This window comes from Bradysia coprophila, unplaced genomic scaffold (genome assembly GCF_014529535.1).
Source record: "Bradysia coprophila strain Holo2 unplaced genomic scaffold, BU_Bcop_v1 contig_297, whole genome shotgun sequence".
Lineage (NCBI taxonomy): Eukaryota > Metazoa > Arthropoda > Insecta > Diptera > Sciaridae > Bradysia > Bradysia coprophila.
Window position 1 is genome coordinate 6,613,241 of NW_023503555.1, and position 22,108 is coordinate 6,635,348.

Sequence of the window (22,108 nt, forward strand, 5' to 3'; positions counted from 1 at the left end):
TGATTTATTTGATTTCGAACGTTATAATTATAAATATGCTTCGTGGTCTCTATATATAATATAACTATAACGAACGATATAAATGAAAGCAATTGCATTTTATGGCATGAATGGACAGAGAACTTAAACAGCAATCAAATCAGAAGTTTATCTGAATGTTGTTTTCAATTTACATTTAATATTTATATGATTTTGTCATTAATATGGTGTAGCTGCATACATATAGAGACGTTAAATTTTATTTATTGATTGGGCTGATACAAATGACAAGTCATTGAGGTTTAGCATTTACCATGACATATTTGCATCGTAATTTTTTCGAGAAATAACAATTAAATTTGGGATGCCAGTGAGGAGATAATTGATGCACAAACCTAATGTTTGAGTCATGGGCACAAGGTGAAACGATCATAATAGAAACCGCACCTATTGCACACAATTTTACGTATAACTTTTCCATCACTGTGCAAGCTGTATTTAACTTTTCAACGCCAATGGCACATAAAACCAGATCACCATATCGATGGTGAAGAAAGTCGGTTGAACGTTTAAAACAGTGTAGCCAGCCGCTAGAATTTTCTCTAAAACGGATTTTCTTCTACAACTAAAATTGACCTAAGTTAACAGCCTCATGACTCTAAACTTTGGCAAGCGGGTGACACACCACACTTGACGATAATAATGATGATTATCATCGCCGTGATGATCTGGTGAATTTCATATTTACAATCATCAGAAGTGGTGTGTTCCCGCGCATCTAATGAAGTGGCGATATGCGTGACTTTTCCAAAAGTATCCAGTCTTTCTGCTAATATCACTGACCCAATTCACAATCTCTCCACTGGAAACGGTTTTCCTTGGTTAGATAAAACAAAACTGTTCGTTTCCAATTCAACTTGGCGTCGTTCATATCAGTCTTGCTGTCCATTTTCTACTGACAAATTTCCACAAATTTTCCGAATTTTCCGAAAATCAGGAAAAATACAGGAAAATCACGGAAATTTCGTGGAAAATTCGGAAAAATTATGGTTATTTTCTGGAAAATTTGTGAAAACATAGGAAAATTTTTATGTGTTAGACACCAGTATCCACTTTCCTCATTTTATTTCGGATCCTCTACCCTAACTCTGAATTGTCGGTATTTGTGGATGTCCCCTAAAGTACCAGCAATTTTCTTTCTACATTTGAGTTCTGATGCTAGACTACTGCACCTCACGACACAATTTGAACGAAAAATTTACCAATTAATTACGGTACAAGTTGAATAACAAATGTAATCGCGGCTTGTTACTGTGTGTTGTGTTTTTCTATGTCAAATATGTGAATGCCTGCCAGCAATCATACAAATGATCCGTTCAATCGTCATTCGATAAATAATTTATTAAGTAAATGTTCGAATGAAATTTGTAGAAAATTTGCATTTATTTCCAATATATCTGTAAAAAATTTATGGTATGTGCCACCAACATGCTATATATGTGTGTTTAATAGCACGCACATATGGCTCGAACGTTCGAAACGGTGTAATTAACTTCGGAAAATTACATTCGAAAACACAATTTCTGTTGCGACTTTTATTTAATTAATAACGACACACTAACTGTAGGTGTACCACGTTCTCATGTCAATAGAAATCAGTCGGATTTCGATTTATTTGAATGCATTTGCATTTGGACACATATAATAACATCCAACACGTTAATGTAGAGAACAGATTACCGGGTAAAGAAATCGTTTGATTTTTTTTTCAATTAAAGTTAGTAGCAAGCAGAAAATGTTATAAATTAGTTCAAACGGAGTCCGATTGCCTTTGTGATTTTCCTTTGTGCTTTGTTTCTGTTGCTATTTCTACTATTTAATTTTCACATGCCCAATAAAAAATGGTTATTTTTCCTCTTCTATTTAATCATTTCAGAAGCGCTTGTCGGTGTTGTTTAAGTGCCGAAATTTGTGTTTTGTGTAAACAGGAACTGGCAGTTTACTTGGATGATATTTATTTCGTTTGATTACATTTGGAGTTACTTAAAAATGATTTTTTTTTATATTTTATGAATGAAAAGTCAAACAAATGTATTGTAGGATGTTTGTTTTTGTGTTCTGTGTCTTTTATTATACGTTGATTTAAACGAATGAAACATTTTTATTGCCGTTTTACTTCAAAAGACAGTCACATTAAAAGACTGCTACAAATAATGATCGCATTCACATACGAATCGGTACAGACGTTTTTCGGGAAATAAATAGATGTTCCAGGCAGATGGAGTACCGAGTCTATAATTAGAAAATGATCATAATTGAGACAATGATGAGGTTTCCGAGTTACGTGGAAGAAATGATTCCAACCAGAAATGTAGAATCTAAACGTTTGACAAACTAATGGTTAGGATTAGGAAAGTCTCAGCTGTGTAGACTTGGCACCAGGCTGCCTCCTTTGATTCTAAAAGAACGCTGTAGACAAGTTTTGTGTCAAAATTCCGTTGAAGTGAATCTAGTACTTCACTAACCTTCAACTTTCTTTAAATTCGATTATTCAAAATATAAATTCGCTTTTTACAACTTTCAACTTGATTACTGAATATGAGGCTTGAAGTAGGGCTCAAGTTGTAAGTATTGTTTTTTGACAATATCGCCATTTCCTCTATGTTGACATAATTCGAGGGGCAAACTACTTGAGCACACTATGTATGTACCACGTCTATTCAAACTCTTGGCGTCTATTGGCGCACTATTTCCTTCTTTTGGTCACCAATAGCAAATAGAACAAGTACCAGTATTTGATTGGGTAGTTTCCCCCTCTACAAATTTAGATCTTTGCTCCGAAGTTGACTTCAAATGTTCGGTTCGGCTCGTCCAATTAATCAGGATGATTCCAAGTTGAAAATTGACTGGAATTAGGTACTGCTTCCACTTTGATTTACATAATTCTGTTGCTTAAAATTTTCAATAAGTCTCTCATGCCAATTACTGTAGCTCAAGGCCCGAGCAGTTTTTCCATTAAACAAAGATTGAATCTAGTTCCCGAAGAGTTAGCTCTAACTAGAGTCTTCGGTTTTCCTTTAAAAATTAGTAACTCAAAGTAGGGAAACAGATCTTTCCAATCGAGATTTCAAATAGAGTTTCCCTTTGTGCCCGTTCTCATTTTCAAATGCTATACTTAGCGTGAAACATAGCAGCTTTATAGTGCACTGCATCTTGGTAGATAAATGTATCCATTACATTTCAGCCACACATCTTCACAAGACAGTGAAATAAAATTTAATTGACTTAGTGTCGTCGCTACCGAACACTTTCAGGTAGGTCCTTCAGCTTCCATATCCATATAATAATATAATAGTCGTCTGTATTACATTACCCAGCAAGCGATCTATTTATTTGATTCTTTTTTTTTTGTGTAGATATAGATACACATAATCATATAAACAACAAATTACACGTTCCAAAACCGAATTAAATCCAAAAAATTTATTCATTTTGATTCAATTAATCTATTTTAAAGTTGCGTTTATGTTTACAAGTTAGCTACTTCAAAACTGAACAGTGATGAATAAAGTTGTTAAACACAAACTCATTAAAGAATGTTTATTTGAAATAATTTTGTGCTCTACCGAAACGTCTTGGCGTTACCGTAGAGAGAATATAGAAACAATTTCAAAATTCTCAAAATTTTAACCGAAAACACCATCATCAAATTTAAATCATATTTTCAGAGTTTCGTTCTTATACTTACAATATAAGTCGAGTTAGTGAACGAAAAAGTTTCGGGTGTAGTAATTGATTCAGATTGAAATGCAGTACTCGAGTAGTATATAGTTCTAAACTGTGATACTATGGGGGTAATTGAGCACGAGTTGGGTTGACTTTGATCTTTTCGATTTGGAGATGTTAGGAGCTTTGGTTCAACTGGTCCACAAATATAATATAGTAAACCATCCAGAAGCGAACTGCATAGAGTAGCTCTTTTACTACGGTTTTGTAATCTGTTCAGACTGACAAGTCCCACTATGCTTTTAAAATACGATGAATGTGTCTCCCCGGATCAGTTGGTGAATATATCAATGATAGAAATGAATAATGAAGTTCTCTGCATTTAATTTTGAAAGTTATAACAGGTCTACCTATCCTGATACCAGAGGCTACCCTCGTTAAAGTTCTTCTACGGCTCAAAAATAAAAGTCGAAATTCTACAAATTCTTGAAATTCTAGAAAATCCTTGAAAATGCTCCAAGTTCTAAAATTAAACAATTTTCGAGAATTTTCAAGATTTTGAAACATCAAAATTCTTCAATGAAATACCGAAAACAAGCCCAACGAATATTTCATTCCATAACGGCTCTGACAGAGCCAATAACTTAGTTCATGACTATCTGTTAATTAATTTATTTAAATTTATATTGACGATAATTTGAATATTTAAACATTTCGAATTAAATCTGTTTAATTACATTAATGTTTACGTTCATACTGAGACTTTGTTTTACATACTTGCATATTGTGATCATTGCCGTATGAACTTCTTCACTTGAACATTTCAAGCATCAATTATATGTGAACAGAGTCGTTATTATTTTATTATACAATCGTCGCTTGAGTATAGAATAAATTTTATTAGGCTCACCCAGAGCGCAACAATATTATGATTGAAAGATTTAAATTTTATTGTATAATTATTCACGTTATTTATATCAAACAGTTTTTTTTCTTCTGTATTTAACGTCTCAATACTACATTTGTATAAGCTATTAAAGCACTGAGCAAAGAGAGTGAGAAAATCAGGCATCATGTGACGCATCATCACATACATTACATTCCATTTTGTTTGTGAACAAACTTTTTTTTGTGTGAAATTAAAAGTTGTGCGATCGTTAAACTGAGAATTGCTGATTTATCTTTTGTTTGTCGACAAGCACACGGACTGTGATTACATTTCGAGATACATTCGCTGATTCTGCGAAATGAATTTCCTTTTATTACAAATTTCTGCGACTGTTGACTTTGACAAGGAAATATATAAAAGCAGTAAATTAAATGGGACGAAATGAAATGAAATTTAACGGACATTAACATCGACAAAGGTATCGTACTGGTGGGTGACGTATAAATAAAATTTAGTGATTAGGAGAAAAAAAAAGGACAAGAACATGGTTACTGATGTTCTAAACAAGCAAAGGGTGCGATCTATTAGGTAAGGGTTGTAGTTCGTTGGTTCTCGAGTCTCTCGAGTCTTTTACTTCAATTGTTCAGTGATATATATTGACTTCGTCTGGTCATTCAGATTTTTTTTAAATAATGAGAACGAATACATTCTTTCTCGACTTACGTAAATATTTTCGTATTGGCATGCCCACGCCACCAATATTTCAGTCACTTATTTAAAGGTTCTCATCTTATGTTCCTAGGTTCCTAAGTATAGCATTTGAAAATGAGAACGGGCATAAAGGGAAACTCTTTTAGAAATCTCGATTGGAAAGATCTGTTCCACTACGTTGAGCTACTAATTTTTAAAGGAAAAGCGAAGACTCTAGTTAGAGTTAACTCTTTGGGAAGTAGATTCAATCTTTGTTTAATGGAAAAACTGCTCGGGCCTTGAGCTACCGTAATTGGCATGAGGGACAAAGTTAAAATTTTGAGCAACAGAATTATGCAAATTACGGCATGGTATTTAAAGGTTCTCATCTTATGTTCCTAGGGCCTAATATTGAGACCAATAATTACTAAAATTCACCAAAAATCACTAAAAATCACTAAAAATGCACCAAAATCAGTGAATTTTTTAGTGAAATTTAGTAGAATACTCCTCAATATTAGGCCCTGGTGTGGGCATATGAAGAGCTCGTTCATCATTTATTGGTACACTTAATTGGATAAAACCAGCTTTCTGGTAGCTTCACCACGTACCGCACGTGTAAGCATGTTTCGTTATGAACGATATGGTATACGTTCACTTGTATTTGGAGTGGACACTCAATTGGTTTATGATTCGCTAGAGGTGTTCATGTAAAAAAGTATAACTAATATCCTTGTGTTTTGTTACTTTCTTGGTCTTGGGCTGATGAGTAAGTGGTGCAAAACATCGATAGACGTACTGAATACGTTTTACGGACAGAAACAGTGGCTATAGATTCTTAATATATTCTCAAATGTCTGTGTCCAATTACAGTTGGTTAGCTTGCAGTGGGTGTAAGACGCTGTCATCGACCTTGGCTATAGAACGTCTTTCTTTCGTTATTGTGCACAAAGTTCTATTCATCCTTTCATCCGATTTGAAGTAGCAGGGATTTCTCTATCGAATGGGAACTGAGATCCCTAGAGGTGATGAACAGTGATTGATGTGAGGAATAAAAGAGACATCCTGTTTTGTGACTTAAAGGTTTTCTGAACTAGCGCTCTCCAGTCAATGTCCCGTGCATTTTTTTTATATATCATTTGGCTTGTATAATACCGGTATTATGTAATTACATTCATAAACCTAAATCGATTCATCAAAATGTTTGTTTCAACCAATGACAGGCACAACGAAATAAAATAAATTTTTCACAGCAAATAGAAAAAATTAATCAAAAGAATAAAAAAATGCCACTGTCATTTACACGGTCAGAAAGCAGTGTTGAATGTGAAGTACACGGAAAAAAGCTATCTAATATTTTAGTAATTTTCATGAATATAAAAAAAAATAAAAATAAAATGCAATTCAGCACCGACACATCAAATCGAACGGGGGATATACAATTACAATAATTTTTTTCTGTGTGTATGCTATTCATGTGTCGGTTTAACAATAGATTGATAGGTTTTTTTTTCTACCTTTAATTCAAATAATACAGTGGTATCAAGAATATATGAAATCATTTAAAAAAAAAAAGAATGATGAAAAACATGATGTTTCTTTGCTACCTTTTGCCTTTTTCTGTTTTTATTTAGGAGCCATTGTTGTAATGCGTTTTATATCTTTTTGTTATTCGATCCAGCTCGTTTCTATGATTGGTATCATGACTTTTTGTTATTGATGTTTTAATATGCATATGTGAATTGGACGTTCGGATGTCTACACAAAACACATTGTTGGGGCAAGTCATCAACATTTCAAATCATTTTTCTTTCAGTTCCATTTAAAGGCAATTCAAATGTTCTTAGGATCTTACAGTTTACAAACTTTCTACCGTAAATTTATTTCGTTTGCTACGAATGTAATTCCCGAGCAGAAAGAGATAAGATTACAAACTTGTACAGGAACAATGACGGTTACCGAATCGTTTTTCGACCAATTTCATGCAAAAAGATAGAATTGAGGGATTTTGAATGCCTCAATTACATTTGAAATTTAGACAGGCTATATGAAACTGCACATTCACCATTGGTGCGTCATCGGCTTCTGTCAAAGTATGGGGAATTTCGCGGAACGGTCAACTTCTGTAACACTTGGTATTTTTACAAGAATAATCTGAATTGACAAAAGTAAAACATGAAAACCAAGTGTTCCAAAAGTTAACAGTTCCGCGAAATAGCTTATAGTGATCTTCTCATAATCTACACGTTCAGTGCGGCATCGGCTTATGTCAAAGTATATTGAATTTCATAATGCGATGCATATTTTATCAAGCACACCATTTCCTGCTCAGAAGCTCTGTGTTAATTCAAAATAATTTTACGTAAGCCAATGCCACACTAAAGGTATCGATTCAACCATATCAAGGTTGAAATTTCGGCTAGTCGTCATCATGACGAGATTAGTGTGACATCGGCTTATACAAAAGTACATTGGATTTCATGACGCAATGAAAATTTTTAAAGGCTACGTGCTCAATGTCTTCTTGAAATTCAATATATTTTGTCATAAGTCAATGTCGCAATAAAAGCGAGGATTCACTAAACTTTGACATAAGCTGATGACGTCGCGATGTTGGATTGGAATATCAAATCAGTACATGTAGTAGTAGCCCTCTTTATTCCACTGGAACCGCTAGTTAAAATAAATTTCCGAAAAACACATTTCAATTCGCAACAAATGTAATAGGTCACTCTAACAACTATGAGCCTGAAGGAACGCATTTATCGCAATCTTCCATCATCTTACCTCCTAATTTACGTACTTAAACACACATTGTATGAAACCAACAGCGGTTCAAACAAATCATTTTCATGAAGCCATTCAACAAAAAGCTTTGCTCCTCTCTCACTGCGATGTCATTGTTTCGATAATTTCTTCCATTACTTAATTCGGTTCAAAAGTAGAAGATTATTAACTCTGTTAAAATATTCACTGAAAACCGGGAGATCTTTTAAGTAAATATGAGCGACAACCGGAAATATTTGTGTACAGATGCTGCTATTATATGTGGCACAGCTTGTTGAAAATGGGGAGGCGGCAATTAATGTTTTGAGATAAGATTTTTATGAATTACATTTCTTACCTAAATATGGAATGCATTGCAACATTTGTTGGAATAGGTTCAGTTAAAATGCAACCGTATGCATAGACAGCAAGGTGTTTTATTCATTGAAAACCAGAAAACAAATCCCAGAGTTCATTTAGTCGAGACAAAACTCTGTCTGCACATTGTATATGAGCTCTGGAACCGTTCGTAATGAATGGAGATCAGATCTTTTTAATTCATATCTCTTCTCTGTGTTTAACGTTTTTAAAAATAAAACCTCAACGACGAACATTGTTTGGTGTGTTTATTACGAGTGTGTAAATATTTAAAGCAATCAAATAGAACTAAATAATTTTTACTTTTAACAAAATATTAAATGGTTTTTGCTGTTGTGTGTGGTGGGTTCTGGTACAATTATAATTTCTCTTATTTGTCTAGTCACATTGTAAATTGTGTTTATTTTATGATTTCGGTTGCGCGATAAGACAATAATAAATAGACTAATTATTAGAATGGAATGGTACGAATTGCTCTATACTCTCTCGGTATATAATATTTACATTGTACACCGACAGCTACTGTTTTATACAAACAGATTCATATTTTTTTTAAATAGAAAATTTAATTACTTTCTGGTGGTAACATCATCTGTAGCATCTTTACATTCAATCTTACAAGATCCTCTGGATCGAAAGCCTAAATACAATTTCAGAATGATAATCGAAAATGTAATAATAGAAATGAATATTTTTGTGTTTTCGTTTCGTTTATATTCTTCTCTCCTTTATTCGATTCTTTTATTTTCGTTTCGTATAGCAATTGACGCCTGATCGGAAAAATTGATGAATTCAAAAAGGCGCCACCGCGTCTTCATTCAAAAATTTGTTACGCATACGAATCGGTATTTTTGTATCACAACATTGATATTGTAACGTATCGAAAAAAAGCCAGAAACTACCAGTCAAAATCAAACAACAGAAGAATTTAAAAGATTTTTTTTTCTTCATATTCGTAATAAATTAGTAAATAATTAATATCTCATCAATAATGACGAATATATAAAGAAGAACTTCAGAGTTTCTTTCTTTCATTATATTTTTAGACCGGTACCGGTACAAGGTCTTATAGATTTGTGTTCGATTTTGTCCTCGCGATAACTCGAGTAAAAATAAACAGATTTAAACAAACTTTCTTTTGCCTGAAAGATACTCAAGAAGTAGGAGTGGGAGGATATTTCAACCGGGCTTTTTCTGAACTAAGGCTGCCTAAGTGGAGGAGGAGACATTTTTACACAGTCAATATCGTCAGGAACGATGATATCGTTTTATATCGCTTAAAAAACGGTAATATAGATTTTTGAGCGATAATAACGCTTTTTAGATGATAATTTCGTTCAAAAAATAGAAAAATGTTAAGTTGGTACACATGCGACCAGATTGGATGCAACATGCGAATGACAGCTGGCACCTATGGGACAGAACTTAATCAATTTAGTGTGAAACTCTCTCGTATTCTCTACCATATATGCCAGCTGTCATTAACATGTTCCTTCTATTTCGCCCCATGTGTACCAACTTAACATTTCTTTGTCAAAAAACGATATTATTGTCCACAATCTTTTCACATAGAACGATCCTCTAAAAACGATAATATCTTTAAAAAAATGATAATTTCGTTTCTGACGATATTGATCGTATAGAAATGTCCTGCCACCCCTATATGTTTTAGGGATCTTCGACTCTATCTAAATATGAATGATACAACTACATAAAGCACATAGAATGAAAGGTATTGACGAATCAGGAAAAAACAAGTTTATGAAAATTGGTTCAGGTTGTCGTGATATAGAGCTATTGGAGTGAGCACTACTCGGCCCTAGTTGCATTTTGCATATTAATCGAGTGGATTTTAACTGATTTTTGTTTCATTTGTTAGGCATCTGAACTATTCAACCAACGCACGAAAAATAGGTTTAGATAGTGAGCTAGGGTACTGGTGCCAATATTTCTGAGAGAATGGACAGAGAATGTAGCTTAGATCTCCGGGGCGAAATAAACAAGAAAAAAAATCTTAACAAAATCATTTGACAGGAGTTGGAGAAGAGATTAGATGAAGAATAGAGCCGATAAAGAAAGGAGGACGTTAGATAGATAGATAAGAAGGCGATGAGCGGGGTCAGACTGAAACAGTTTGACAGGAACCTGGATAAAAATCCTTTGTTCCAAAAATGGACCCGCTCATTCCTTTGTTTATTCATTTCAACGAAGCAGAAAGATACACTTCACTTAACTTAGCTTAACACTATGCCTATAACTAATAATAACAAAAGTAAAACAGAATAGAATGAAAGAAGAAAGGAAGAAATGAAAATGAAAATGAAAAACGACCGCAAAATCATGTTTCAGGCGAAAATACAGAAATTCTCGAATTTTCTTGAAACGGCTGGAAGTACCGACACAACTCATAATGTACAACACGCTGCGTAAGTGGGGTCACCAGATAAGAAAATGCGGGTTGAGATTATATTCCAGTCGCAGTATCAAGATTTGGGTCCGGATGGAAATTCGTACCAGATGAAGATGACGATGACGATGTCCGCGATTTCTTTTGGCTTGGTTTGTGTACTTCCTTCGTGATAGTAATAGGCCCCAATAGCCAGTTCACCTTAAAATCTTTGGCACTTATAGCGTCGAAGGATCTCTGGTCAATTCTCATGATGACTGTAGAGCTGCTCTTGCCCTTTGGACGTGCATTTTTAATGCACCATTTTTCCGTGTCTAGGTCCATGTTCAATTTGGCTAGATTTTTCAATATCTCCGCCTTTGGTAGTCTAGTAGGGATACACGTGACTACTCGTATCATGATATGTTCCAGTTTGTACTCCAATGGCGTCTCGTGGGGTAGCACTACGAGATTGCCAGGAACGGATCCGATTCTACTCTTCACCACGTCGAAAACCCAATTTGCACAGATTGTGTCAGCGCAGTATAAATAAACTCCGTCATTTCTGATTGTACACGGATCACTGAAAATTGGGATAAACGTGGCCCCGTTGTCGATCGATGCCTGAACTTCAGATTGTAAGAACCGTTTCACCTCCTTTAAATCGTTTCCGGTTGGAGGCCGATCTGCGGTACATACTTTGAGATTCAGAGTTGTTTTTGCCATCAGGTTCTGGGTGGATCTGATTCTCTTTGGTTCTTCCGGTGTGGAACCTGCACTACGATTCCGTTTTATACTAGCAGGCGTAACAACAGAATTCAGCATATTCGGTTCGGTTGATTTGAGTCTTTCTTTGTTTGACATTGTCACCTTTGATAGGAGAGCTATTAAGGAACCATCCTCTTTACCAGCCTTCGTTTTAGCCGACCCGTTCTTGCTACGTTTACTTTTCAGTTTAATGAACTCTCTACCACGTGACGCAGTAGGTACGTGATTCCCGACCTTTCTGAGACTAGACTGCTCCGGTATTACCACAATCGAAGAGAGCTTCGGTGTGGCCGGGCGCTCGTCTTTAGAAACCGTCGGACGTTCGATCATATTGCCATTTTGGACAACTGCGTCCTTCTTTTTGCTAGGTTCGGTCGCCGGTGTTACCACAATCGAAGAAATCTTCGGTGTGGCCGGGGATTTGTCTCTAGTCACCATCGGACGTACTCTCATCTTGCTGTTGTAGTCATCTGTGTCCTTCTTATTACTAGGTTTTGCCGCCGGTGTTACCACAACCGAAGAAATCTTCGGTGTGGCCGGGGGTTCGTCCGTAAGAGTCGTCGGACATTCGATAACCGTGCTGTTGTGCTCTTCGAGATTTTCTTCTTCCTGTTGTAACGCGGCCAATTCTGATTCAATCTCATTCTCTGACATGTAGGCTGTGTAACCATCCCATTCCATGTCAATGGCGTCACTGTTTGTTGATACCGAATCACTATCACTTAGCGGAGCGTGGTCCATTTTTGGAAAAACCTGAAGACAGAATTTAAGCGAAAAGCACGTTTTAGTTGTAAATTGCACAACTGCAGCATTTACGACACAAAAAGAAACACATATTCGCGCCAAATGTTTTCCTTTCAGTGACCATCGTCATGAATTCGCGGGGGGTTGGAGTTGGACGAGGAAAAAGTAAACAACACAAAACGAAAACGAAATTTTTGCTCTCAAGAACAACATTAATCTACTCGGCCTTATCACAAAAACATTCCGTATTCCCTACTCTTGCTCTTTGTTACCGTCGTATAGACCATATTATCCGAACTAATCCCACACATACACATCGAGTCTCGAGAGAGACCGGTTTTAACTGCAAACCTTGCGCTCTAACAAAATGAATTATAAGTTTCGAAACAAAAGGACGACAACAATCAATTCTCTTATAGGCAGAAGTATGAACAGAAACTGGGAACGTGGCCTTTCTTTAAATTAATATATAAAGCCGACCATGCTCGTTCATGAAAAACACCTGCTCGTAAAATTGATCGCCGTGAAACATTTGCGACACAAATTCATTTTTAGGCACAAAGATCAGTCAACTGTGAGGTAGCGCTTTAGCTCAGGTAACAAAAGGCGTTATACAACGTGGTCAAGGGACAAGCACAAAAGGAAAAACGTTACATAATAAGAACAGAGACTAACTCGTTCCTTCGAAGCAATAAACCGCTGTCTCGTGCGTACAGTTTATCTGCAAAAACCTTCCGTGGTTGCTTTAAAAACACACAAATCTATTCCAAAAACGTTTCTGGATTCTTGTTTTCTTTGTCTGTAAAAACCTCGTGTGAAAACAAAGTGCATACACCAGATGAAACGACCAAGGAATTCGATTCGATTAATTTAATTCAGCACACCATTCGGAAAGAATTAATTTCAAACGCTCACTACACTACAATTCGAAAGATTTACTGCCGGCACCGAAAATTTCAATTTAGCACGAATCAATTAACCTCACTGCTACGTTCTACACACAAAGCGGTCGTAAAAGAATCAAAAACTAAAATTGAGAGAAATCGAGTCACAGCACATACGAAGAGTGCGTGTGTTCTGTTCAACGTCCAAATTCAAAAAGGCGCCACCGCGTCTTCATTCAAAAATTTGTTACGCATACGAATCGGTATTTTTGTATCACAACATTGATATTGTAACGTATCGAAAAAAAGCCAGAAACTACCAGTCAAAATCAAACAACAGAAGAATTTAAAAGATTTTTTTTTCTTCATATTCGTAATAAATTAGTAAATAATTAATATCTCATCAATAATGACGAATATATAAAGAAGAACTTCAGAGTTTCTTTCTTTCATTATATTTTTAGACCGGTACCGGTACAAGGTCTTATAGATTTGTGTTCGATTTTGTCCTCGCGATAACTCGAGTAAAAATAAACAGATTTAAACAAACTTTCTTTTGCCTGAAAGATACTCAAGAAGTAGGAGTGGGAGGATATTTCAACCGGGCTTTTTCTGAACTAAGGCTGCCTAAGTGGAGGAGGAGACATTTTTACACAGTCAATATCGTCAGGAACGATGATATCGTTTTATATCGCTTAAAAAACGGTAATATAGATTTTTGAGCGATAATAACGCTTTTTAGATGATAATTTCGTTCAAAAAATAGAAAAATGTTAAGTTGGTACACATGCGACCAGATTGGATGCAACATGCGAATGACAGCTGGCACCTATGGGACAGAACTTAATCAATTTAGTGTGAAACTCTCTCGTATTCTCTACCATATATGCCAGCTGTCATTAACATGTTCCTTCTATTTCGCCCCATGTGTACCAACTTAACATTTCTTTGTCAAAAAACGATATTATTGTCCACAATCTTTTCACATAGAACGATCCTCTAAAAACGATAATATCTTTAAAAAAATGATAATTTCGTTTCTGACGATATTGATCGTATAGAAATGTCCTGCCACCCCTATATGTTTTAGGGATCTTCGACTCTATCTAAATATGAATGATACAACTACATAAAGCACATAGAATGAAAGGTATTGACGAATCAGGAAAAAACAAGTTTATGAAAATTGGTTCAGGTTGTCGTGATATAGAGCTATTGGAGTGAGCACTACTCGGCCCTAGTTGCATTTTGCATATTAATCGAGTGGATTTTAACTGATTTTTGTTTCATTTGTTAGGCATCTGAACTATTCAACCAACGCACGAAAAATAGGTTTAGATAGTGAGCTAGGGTACTGGTGCCAATATTTCTGAGAGAATGGACAGAGAATGTAGCTTAGATCTCCGGGGCGAAATAAACAAGAAAAAAAATCTTAACAAAATCATTTGACAGGAGTTGGAGAAGAGATTAGATGAAGAATAGAGCCGATAAAGAAAGGAGGACGTTAGTAAAAGACGAGTTGAAGAATGGAGAGTCTCTCGAAACGTTACCGTACGGGTCCACTTATCCAATGTTTTTTTATTCACTGCACGAATTTGTATCGATATTCATATTGAAGAGATTATGTCGACTCATATACATATTCAAGAATAAATATATATGAAACACACTTCCATCAATCACTGAAATGTGCAGCGGCAATTTCTATTGAATACATTGTAAAAATCGAAAAAAAAAATTATTATTCCAAAGCAAATAGTTAAGCGCCTTCGTAGCGTTATGAGTTTTTTTTTAACAAGTAGAAGAAGAAAAAATCGAATTAATTTAGAGAGAAAGAAAAAGGAGAAAGAAGAATTCGGGTAGATTGATGATTGTCGTAATGGGTTTCGTTTATTTTACCTTCTATTTCCTCTTTGGAATAATTCGGAACATGTCTTTCAACACCTTTTATGATCTAAGAACTTCGTTTGGATAGGAACAAATTGTTGCTAAATTTCCTACAAAAGACCTAAGCTTATTAATCTCTTAATTTGACTCACGATTTTGTTCGGTGTAGCCAAAAGGACACTAATGTGGAAAGCCGCATTGGAATGGAGTCAATAAATTCATAACATTGACAAAATATGACTTTTATGACGTGTTCTGTGTGTTGATACTGGTGCTGTCGGAAAACTAAACTTATCTTTGCATTAAAATCTTAAATCAACGACAACAAGCCAAATAATCATTAAATCTGTTACTTCATTTGCTTAAACTATTTCTCGTTGTTTGAACCAAAATCTTTTACTTCACTCTTTTTGACATAAAAGTTGCTATATAAGACAACCCTGGCTAGAGACAAAAGACTTATGCTTGTTTGTCGTCGTTGTAGATAGCAGATGTTAGCATGGAAACAATAAAGTTCATTCATCCTATCGGCCGCTCCACTATATTCCTTCCTAAATATTGGGTGTTTGCAAAAGTGCTTCGAGTGACACGTGACAGCTGCCAAATAGAATACTATTTTGTATGAACTTTTTTTCCAGATTTTGATTGCCAAACTTTGTTCGATACACTGTCCCGTTTCAGTACACTATTTAGAAGTGCTTGAAGTGCGTGGGTATGAGTTAATGATATGATTTAGGTCCTGGATTCCAGGATGTCTTCGCCAAGCAAAAATTGATCTTATAGTAAACAGTATTCACCCGATAGACCTCTTATCAGTAGTGATCACTTATAGAATTTATTCGCACTCAAACAGACATTGTAACATCCATACTCAGATGTATTAAATTCAAAAACTGACTATACATCACCTCAACATCTATGCATCATTATGGTAAATCGACTCATAAACGTCCAAGATCACGAACTTCCGACTGTGCACACAAAAACGAAGCAATAAAATGTTGTGATTCGTGTTCATCAAACTGATAGGACAGCCACTCGCAACTGTTTTAAAATCAAAATTTCATTAGCATGACTTTCATGGAAGACATTTTGCCCGAATCGTTTTTGTTTGCCTCTCTTTTTTCCATGCAATTGTAACCGCAAAAACACTTTCGGTTTATTGTATTTTCGTTATTTATTTCACAAACTGATTTAAAAGTTTTACGAAATAAAAAAAAATAATATTTTTATACATCAAACAAGCGCACCGAATCATAATTCATCCGGGATGGAATGAAAATGTTTTCTTATTTAATTTTATTGCAAATTAAATTTTTTATTTTTAGCTACTGGAATAATTGAATGTACACAACAATTTTCTTTTATGAATATTGATCGTTACTTTTGTCATCATTTTCTATTTAATGCAACAAGGCACGTCGACAGCGACGGTGCAATTACACATTTCATTTTTATATGCAAATTTAATTAGAGATGCGCTCTGTTTTACTTTAATTACATGTACTTGCACCTTGTACGGTTGGTATAATTATGCAAATACTGAAAATCATCACCATCTCTTCTCTGGCTTTGTTTCTTGTTGTTATTAGAACTGAACACGGATAGCATGACACAGAATTTGAAACTTGTCACGCTAGTTCTTCTTCTGAATTCCCAGAAGTTGGTGTAGCATAATAAGGACCACCAAGATGTGTTGGTTGGTTTTTGATAGCTATTGCTAACAAACCAAAATGAATGAACATCCGTTCACTCCGTTACAAAAATGTCGGCAAAACTTTAAATCTTCATTTGTACAAAGAATATCCGAAAATGTTTGATGCAAAATCTATTACTTCATTCGTCTTAACATTTACTACTTTTCTATACTTCCTGAGAATACATCCTGATGTGGAGGCTCAAATTAAGGAATTCGAAGAAAGATGTGAAAGGTCATCTGACCAGTATGGCCAGCCTGGCCTTAAAAGCATCGAACAAATCCATTGTTTTTCTTGCCACCAAATTCCGATTATGAATTATTTCCGCAAACTTTCCACCAGATGTAATGCGAATGGGGTGGGAGAGCATCGTAGCAATTATCCGGTGTTAATACTTTTGGCAAACACAACCTACTAACATTGATAAACATCATTGTAACCCCAAATATTTTATTTCATCGATGAATAAACCATGGGACCAATGGAACCATTCAAAAAACACATAAAATTCCATTTTTATTATTCGAAAATGTACCAAACCGTAATAAGCTGCTAATTGTTCAATGTTACATTATTATCATTTTTTGTCACCGTTAATGGAGGTTTTGTTGTTGAAATTATTGAAACGAAAATGACTGAGTGTGTACCGTCTATAATGACGGTGTTGTGTATAGAAGTTTGATATTAAATATCAAGAAAAAAAAAATTTGTTGTGCCAAATAAGGGAGATATTGAAAGCCGAATGTAACAAAAATTCTCACACTGTAACCTAATTCCGAGTCGTTGAATTGAATCTATGATAATAGATCGTACTCAATGGTGAAATAATAGAAATCAGAAGGAGTGGCGGGTATACACATCGAAAAGATAATCCTTCGAGGGCTTTTTTTTGCTCTCTATGTGTATCGCATTATGTTTAGAAGTTTTGGATATTTTTCAATGATATAATCATTCATGAGGTATAGCCCGACAATAAAGGTGCAAATGGTGCGAATAGACAACATTGATGATAGATTCCATGTTCGGGAAGATATCATATGGTGTGGATGACATATATAATCCGTACACATCAATGGAAACACACATATTCAGTCATTCTTACGAGTGGTACTTGTTTGATTTTTCAACACTGAATGAGGTGTCGCAATGGGTATTCACAATGAAGATTTCATGCATGAGTTAATTGAATTTTTCTGTCATTGTGTTTTATTTCGGATGTGTGTGTGTGTGTGCGTGCAAAAAGGTGAATAAATGGGAATTTAATTTTTGTTTGTTGGAAGGTAAGGAAGCATTGTGTTTGCTTTTGTAAACGATGACAAAGTAAAAATTCTTGTTGTTTTGTGTTGCGTTTTTTTGCCAACCTTCTGTTCAATTGAAAGATACTTTTGTAATGTTGTAGGAAGTGATGACATTTATGCACAGAAGGCATTCATTGCGTAACACATTTTCTTCATTTGCACATTTTAAGGAATTTGTGAAGCTATTCTATCAGACAAGTAGCACGTAATGTCTGAGTTGAGGCTGTGCGTACAAATTATTTTAATAGTGTTTCTGTTCGAGCAGTTAGCACAGTTTTTGAGCAGTTAGCACAGCTTTCGAACAGTTAGCACAGTTTTCGAACAGTTAGCACAATTTTTGAACAGTTAACACAGTTTTCGAACAGTTAGCACAGTTTTTGAACAGTTAGCACAGCTTTTGAACAGTTAGCACAGTTTTCGAACAGTTGAGGGTGCCGGTACAATGCGAAGTTAGCATAGTTTTCGAACGGTTGAGGCTGATACAATTTGTTTTAATACGAAGTTAGAAGAGGTTTCGTACAGTTGAGGCTGCTGAGACCACAATTTACTTATAACGAACTGGAACACATTGGGAGATTGAACGACTGAAGGTGCTACTTCATTTTTGGATGAAACTTTCTGCCTAAACTACAGCCGAAGCTAACGTTCACATATTGATCCTTCGTGTTTATTGCGCAGACGATCATTATTTCAACAATCGCTGTAAAACCTAAGCTAAGAATACTTTCGTTTAAGTGGTGGAGTGAAGGCCCTTTTAGAATTAATTTGAGTTAGGAAGGCATGAACAGATCAAAGTATACTTATGTAGTCAGCTACCAGTACATGTTTCTATGACTGTCAATGAACGATTATGATTTACGAACATTCACATTATGTTATCAATCCATTGTTGTTCGGAAAAGCATTAGCCAAACTCATCCAACGATAAGTCCAGATTTAACCGAAACATTATCTGTGAGAGTGATTGCAATTTGTGAAATCCTATTGTTTACCTTAAAATATTAATTCCATAAAATCTCGTGTTACGGTAACAACGGAAAACAACATCCATACATTGTGATGTACTACATGCATAGAAATGTATGGAAATGGGGTCGGTTAAGTATTTTCTTCTTCATTTTATATGAAAAAGTAGAAACTGAATACGAACAAGGATTATCAATGTTTGCTTGCCTCAAACGAGCGTTATAGGTTTATAATAGGTTCGTTCTGTCGAAACTCAAAACTTTAATTGAATATTGATTCATTCCCACCATATAATACACTTGATAAAACTGCATACATGCAGGAATATTTTACCACGCTGACTATCTATAGATAGAAAATTGATTACATAATATTGGAACATTATCCTGAACAAAACTGATGTATTTACCATTTACCATGTACTTACCCATACCGAAAATCATGTTTTTCGTATGTGGGCTCATATGTATTCTTCACCCATTTATATACTAACATCACCCGTTGTTAACCTCAGTAACTCTCTACTATTGTGCAGCTCCAGGCCTGGACGACCGCCAAAACGTGGACCTGTTGGACTATCATTACCTGCTAGTCATCTATCACATCATCCGCAATTGAAAAAACATCGGCTCGACAATGGCGATTATCCTTATGAAAATGGACATTTGAATGGTAAGTCAATGGCATTATCACGCAAGGTGTTTGTTTTATTTTCTTTCTTTTTTTAAATTGAATTGAAGTGATGACGGAATGGTTTTTGTGTTTGATTCGAAACAAAATAGTTTGTCATCGTTGACATGTAATGAATGATAGTAGTGAAAGGTAACGTTCTTTGAGAATATTATAGTAGGTGTGAAGGAAACCGTCCGAGTCGTGTATCATTTTTTAATTGGAATAATTTTCAAAACTATTCAAATCCTCAAAATTCTGGAAATTATCGAATCTCTGGAAAATCCTTTAAATTTTTCAAAATGCTCTAAATTCCAAAACTCAATAGTTCTGGGAACTTAGTAAAGAACTTAATTTCCTGAAATTACTAAAAAAAGGTACTCAAGGTAACCTAATATACTTTCAAAGAATGTAAATTAACAGATGAAATAAGGTCAGAAAGATACGGCCCTGGGTCAGTGTCCAGTGATATTATGTCTCGGTGCTTAAGAACAAATTGCTAGTCAAGATAATGAAACGATGTTGTTGTAACCTTTCAAAAGCTTATTGCGACATGCTCAACAAATCTAGTACTGCGTTTGTTCAAAGTATCACTTAATATTTGATACAAAATCTTTTACTTCATTTGTTTTAACCTATTTGCTGTATAAAGAAACACTAGCCAAACGCCTTGTCGCGTATTTTAGTCATAGTTACCGGGAACAGACGATAAGTTATTTCAAGACAACGGATTTGTGAAGTGGTCTTTAAGTCACAGATGAGAGGGACTACGGACCCCAAAGGTACTTAAACCTCTGACTATTGAGATGGTCATTTTATTATAAAAATTATTCAGCTCGATTTAGGCTGTAGGTATAGTCAGGCTTATACTGGTCGTGCTGCAAATTCAGGGGATTTTCGAAGGGCTTTTCGTATTTTTGATGAAAATTTTTACTTTTTGAGATTTTTACAAATTATGTGTAGCCTCCGAGGGCATCTTTTGAGTCAGTTCGGCTCTGGCCGTACGTTTAACACAAAACCATTTATTGTTCACCTCAAGTATCTGTTTTGTAAATAACTGGGCAGTGTGGAACCAAAAATTTTCGTTTAATTCTCGATCCTTATATTCAAAACTTAATCTAAATTTGCCTGTTTTCAAAGGTGAAAGGTCTTCGATGAATAAACGACGCTGAAATGTTTCACTGCATCCACTGAATTAAATGCGCATGATAAACGTCTTCACAAATTGGTTGCGGTTGCATCATAAACCCTTTTTTCTTCATAACATAATACAACTGAGGCCTAGCTTTCAATTTTATTTTATTTTTATTTTGAACAATCACGATCCAATACTTTATCAAGTAGTTCGAAACCTAATCAAAAAAGAAATTAAATAAAAAAAATAATTTTTCTCGCGCGCTTTCCATATGTTGCGATTTGGTTCTGATACTTAGACATAAAAAAAATGTATAACTGCGAATGAGGCAGAAAAAAAATCAGGGTTTCGCCTCGAACAACAAAAGCATCCATACATGTAATGCGTAAGTGCAGCACTCGTACGAGTTTTTTTTTATTGGTATTAAGTTTTACAACAAATTCCTATTTCTATATAGTATATCGATCTCGACGGTTTGTTATTATTATATCTCCAATTACAATTCAGAAACTCATTCCAATTTTTCAGCGAATCAACCATTATAGCATTTTATCAATTTATTGTAGGCAAACAGAAAAAAAAAGTTTTGTTGATTGTTGCGAGAGAACTGTTGTACAAAACGCACAGACAAACAAAGGGCAGATGTCTCTATTTTTCTGATATTAAAAAATATGAATTTACTATAATTTTGTTACAATAACAATATTACGATTTCGATACATTCCTTTTATTCCGTACGTATTAAACGGATGCTAGACGATCGACTGTGTACAGCAGTTTTTAATCATCACATACACTTTTAATAACAAGTTTTTCATGAGAATATATTTGCTTTTCATTTAGCTTTAGGCAATTTAAATATTGTTGTTGGGGTTGTTTGATAGTTCCGTGTCGTGGATAAAAGAGGTACATGCCGGGAAGGGATGTGTGCATTAATAATGTTATGATTAACTGTTTTCAAATGTAACGTAAGTCCATTTTCGTTCTTTTTCGAAAATGCAGTTGAGCAAACATTTTGTAATTTGTAATCAAATTGAGTTAAATGATGAAAAGCATTTTTACCCTTTTGAATCTATTGCAACAATTTTAAATTTTTATTGGCTGATTTTGATTTCGTTAAAAGTGAACTCGAAGTTTGTATTCGACATTTATGCATTGCTGGGGACAAGGCATTGGTAAAATGCTGTTTTCTATTTATTTCATGCATTACTAGCCTTTAGCATATGACAATCATATCCAGGATGAA

The 22,108-nt window shown here is 34.9% G+C and overlaps 1 protein-coding gene and 1 long non-coding RNA gene across 6 annotated transcripts in view; both read left to right on the plus strand.

Annotated features, from left to right (window-relative positions):
* The window catches only part of LOC119079158 (dachshund homolog 2), an 87,481-nt gene that overhangs the window by 32,712 nt on the left and 32,661 nt on the right, over nucleotides 1–22,108 (plus strand). For 3 of the 5 annotated variants that reach the window (XM_037186972.1, XM_037186973.1, XM_037186976.1), the window contains one exon: nucleotides 19,594–19,730. In XM_037186972.1, coding sequence (XP_037042867.1) covers nucleotides 19,594–19,730 — 137 coding nt within the window. The remainder of the gene's footprint in view (nucleotides 1–19,593; nucleotides 19,731–22,108) is intronic. The other 2 variants (XM_037186975.1, XM_037186977.1) reach the window with 1 other exon arrangement.
* On the plus strand, nucleotides 11,238–18,513 carry LOC119079160. Its single transcript, XR_005088122.1, has 3 exons — nucleotides 11,238–11,249; nucleotides 12,486–12,491; nucleotides 18,378–18,513. It is a non-coding gene; the product is annotated as an uncharacterized LOC119079160 (long non-coding RNA).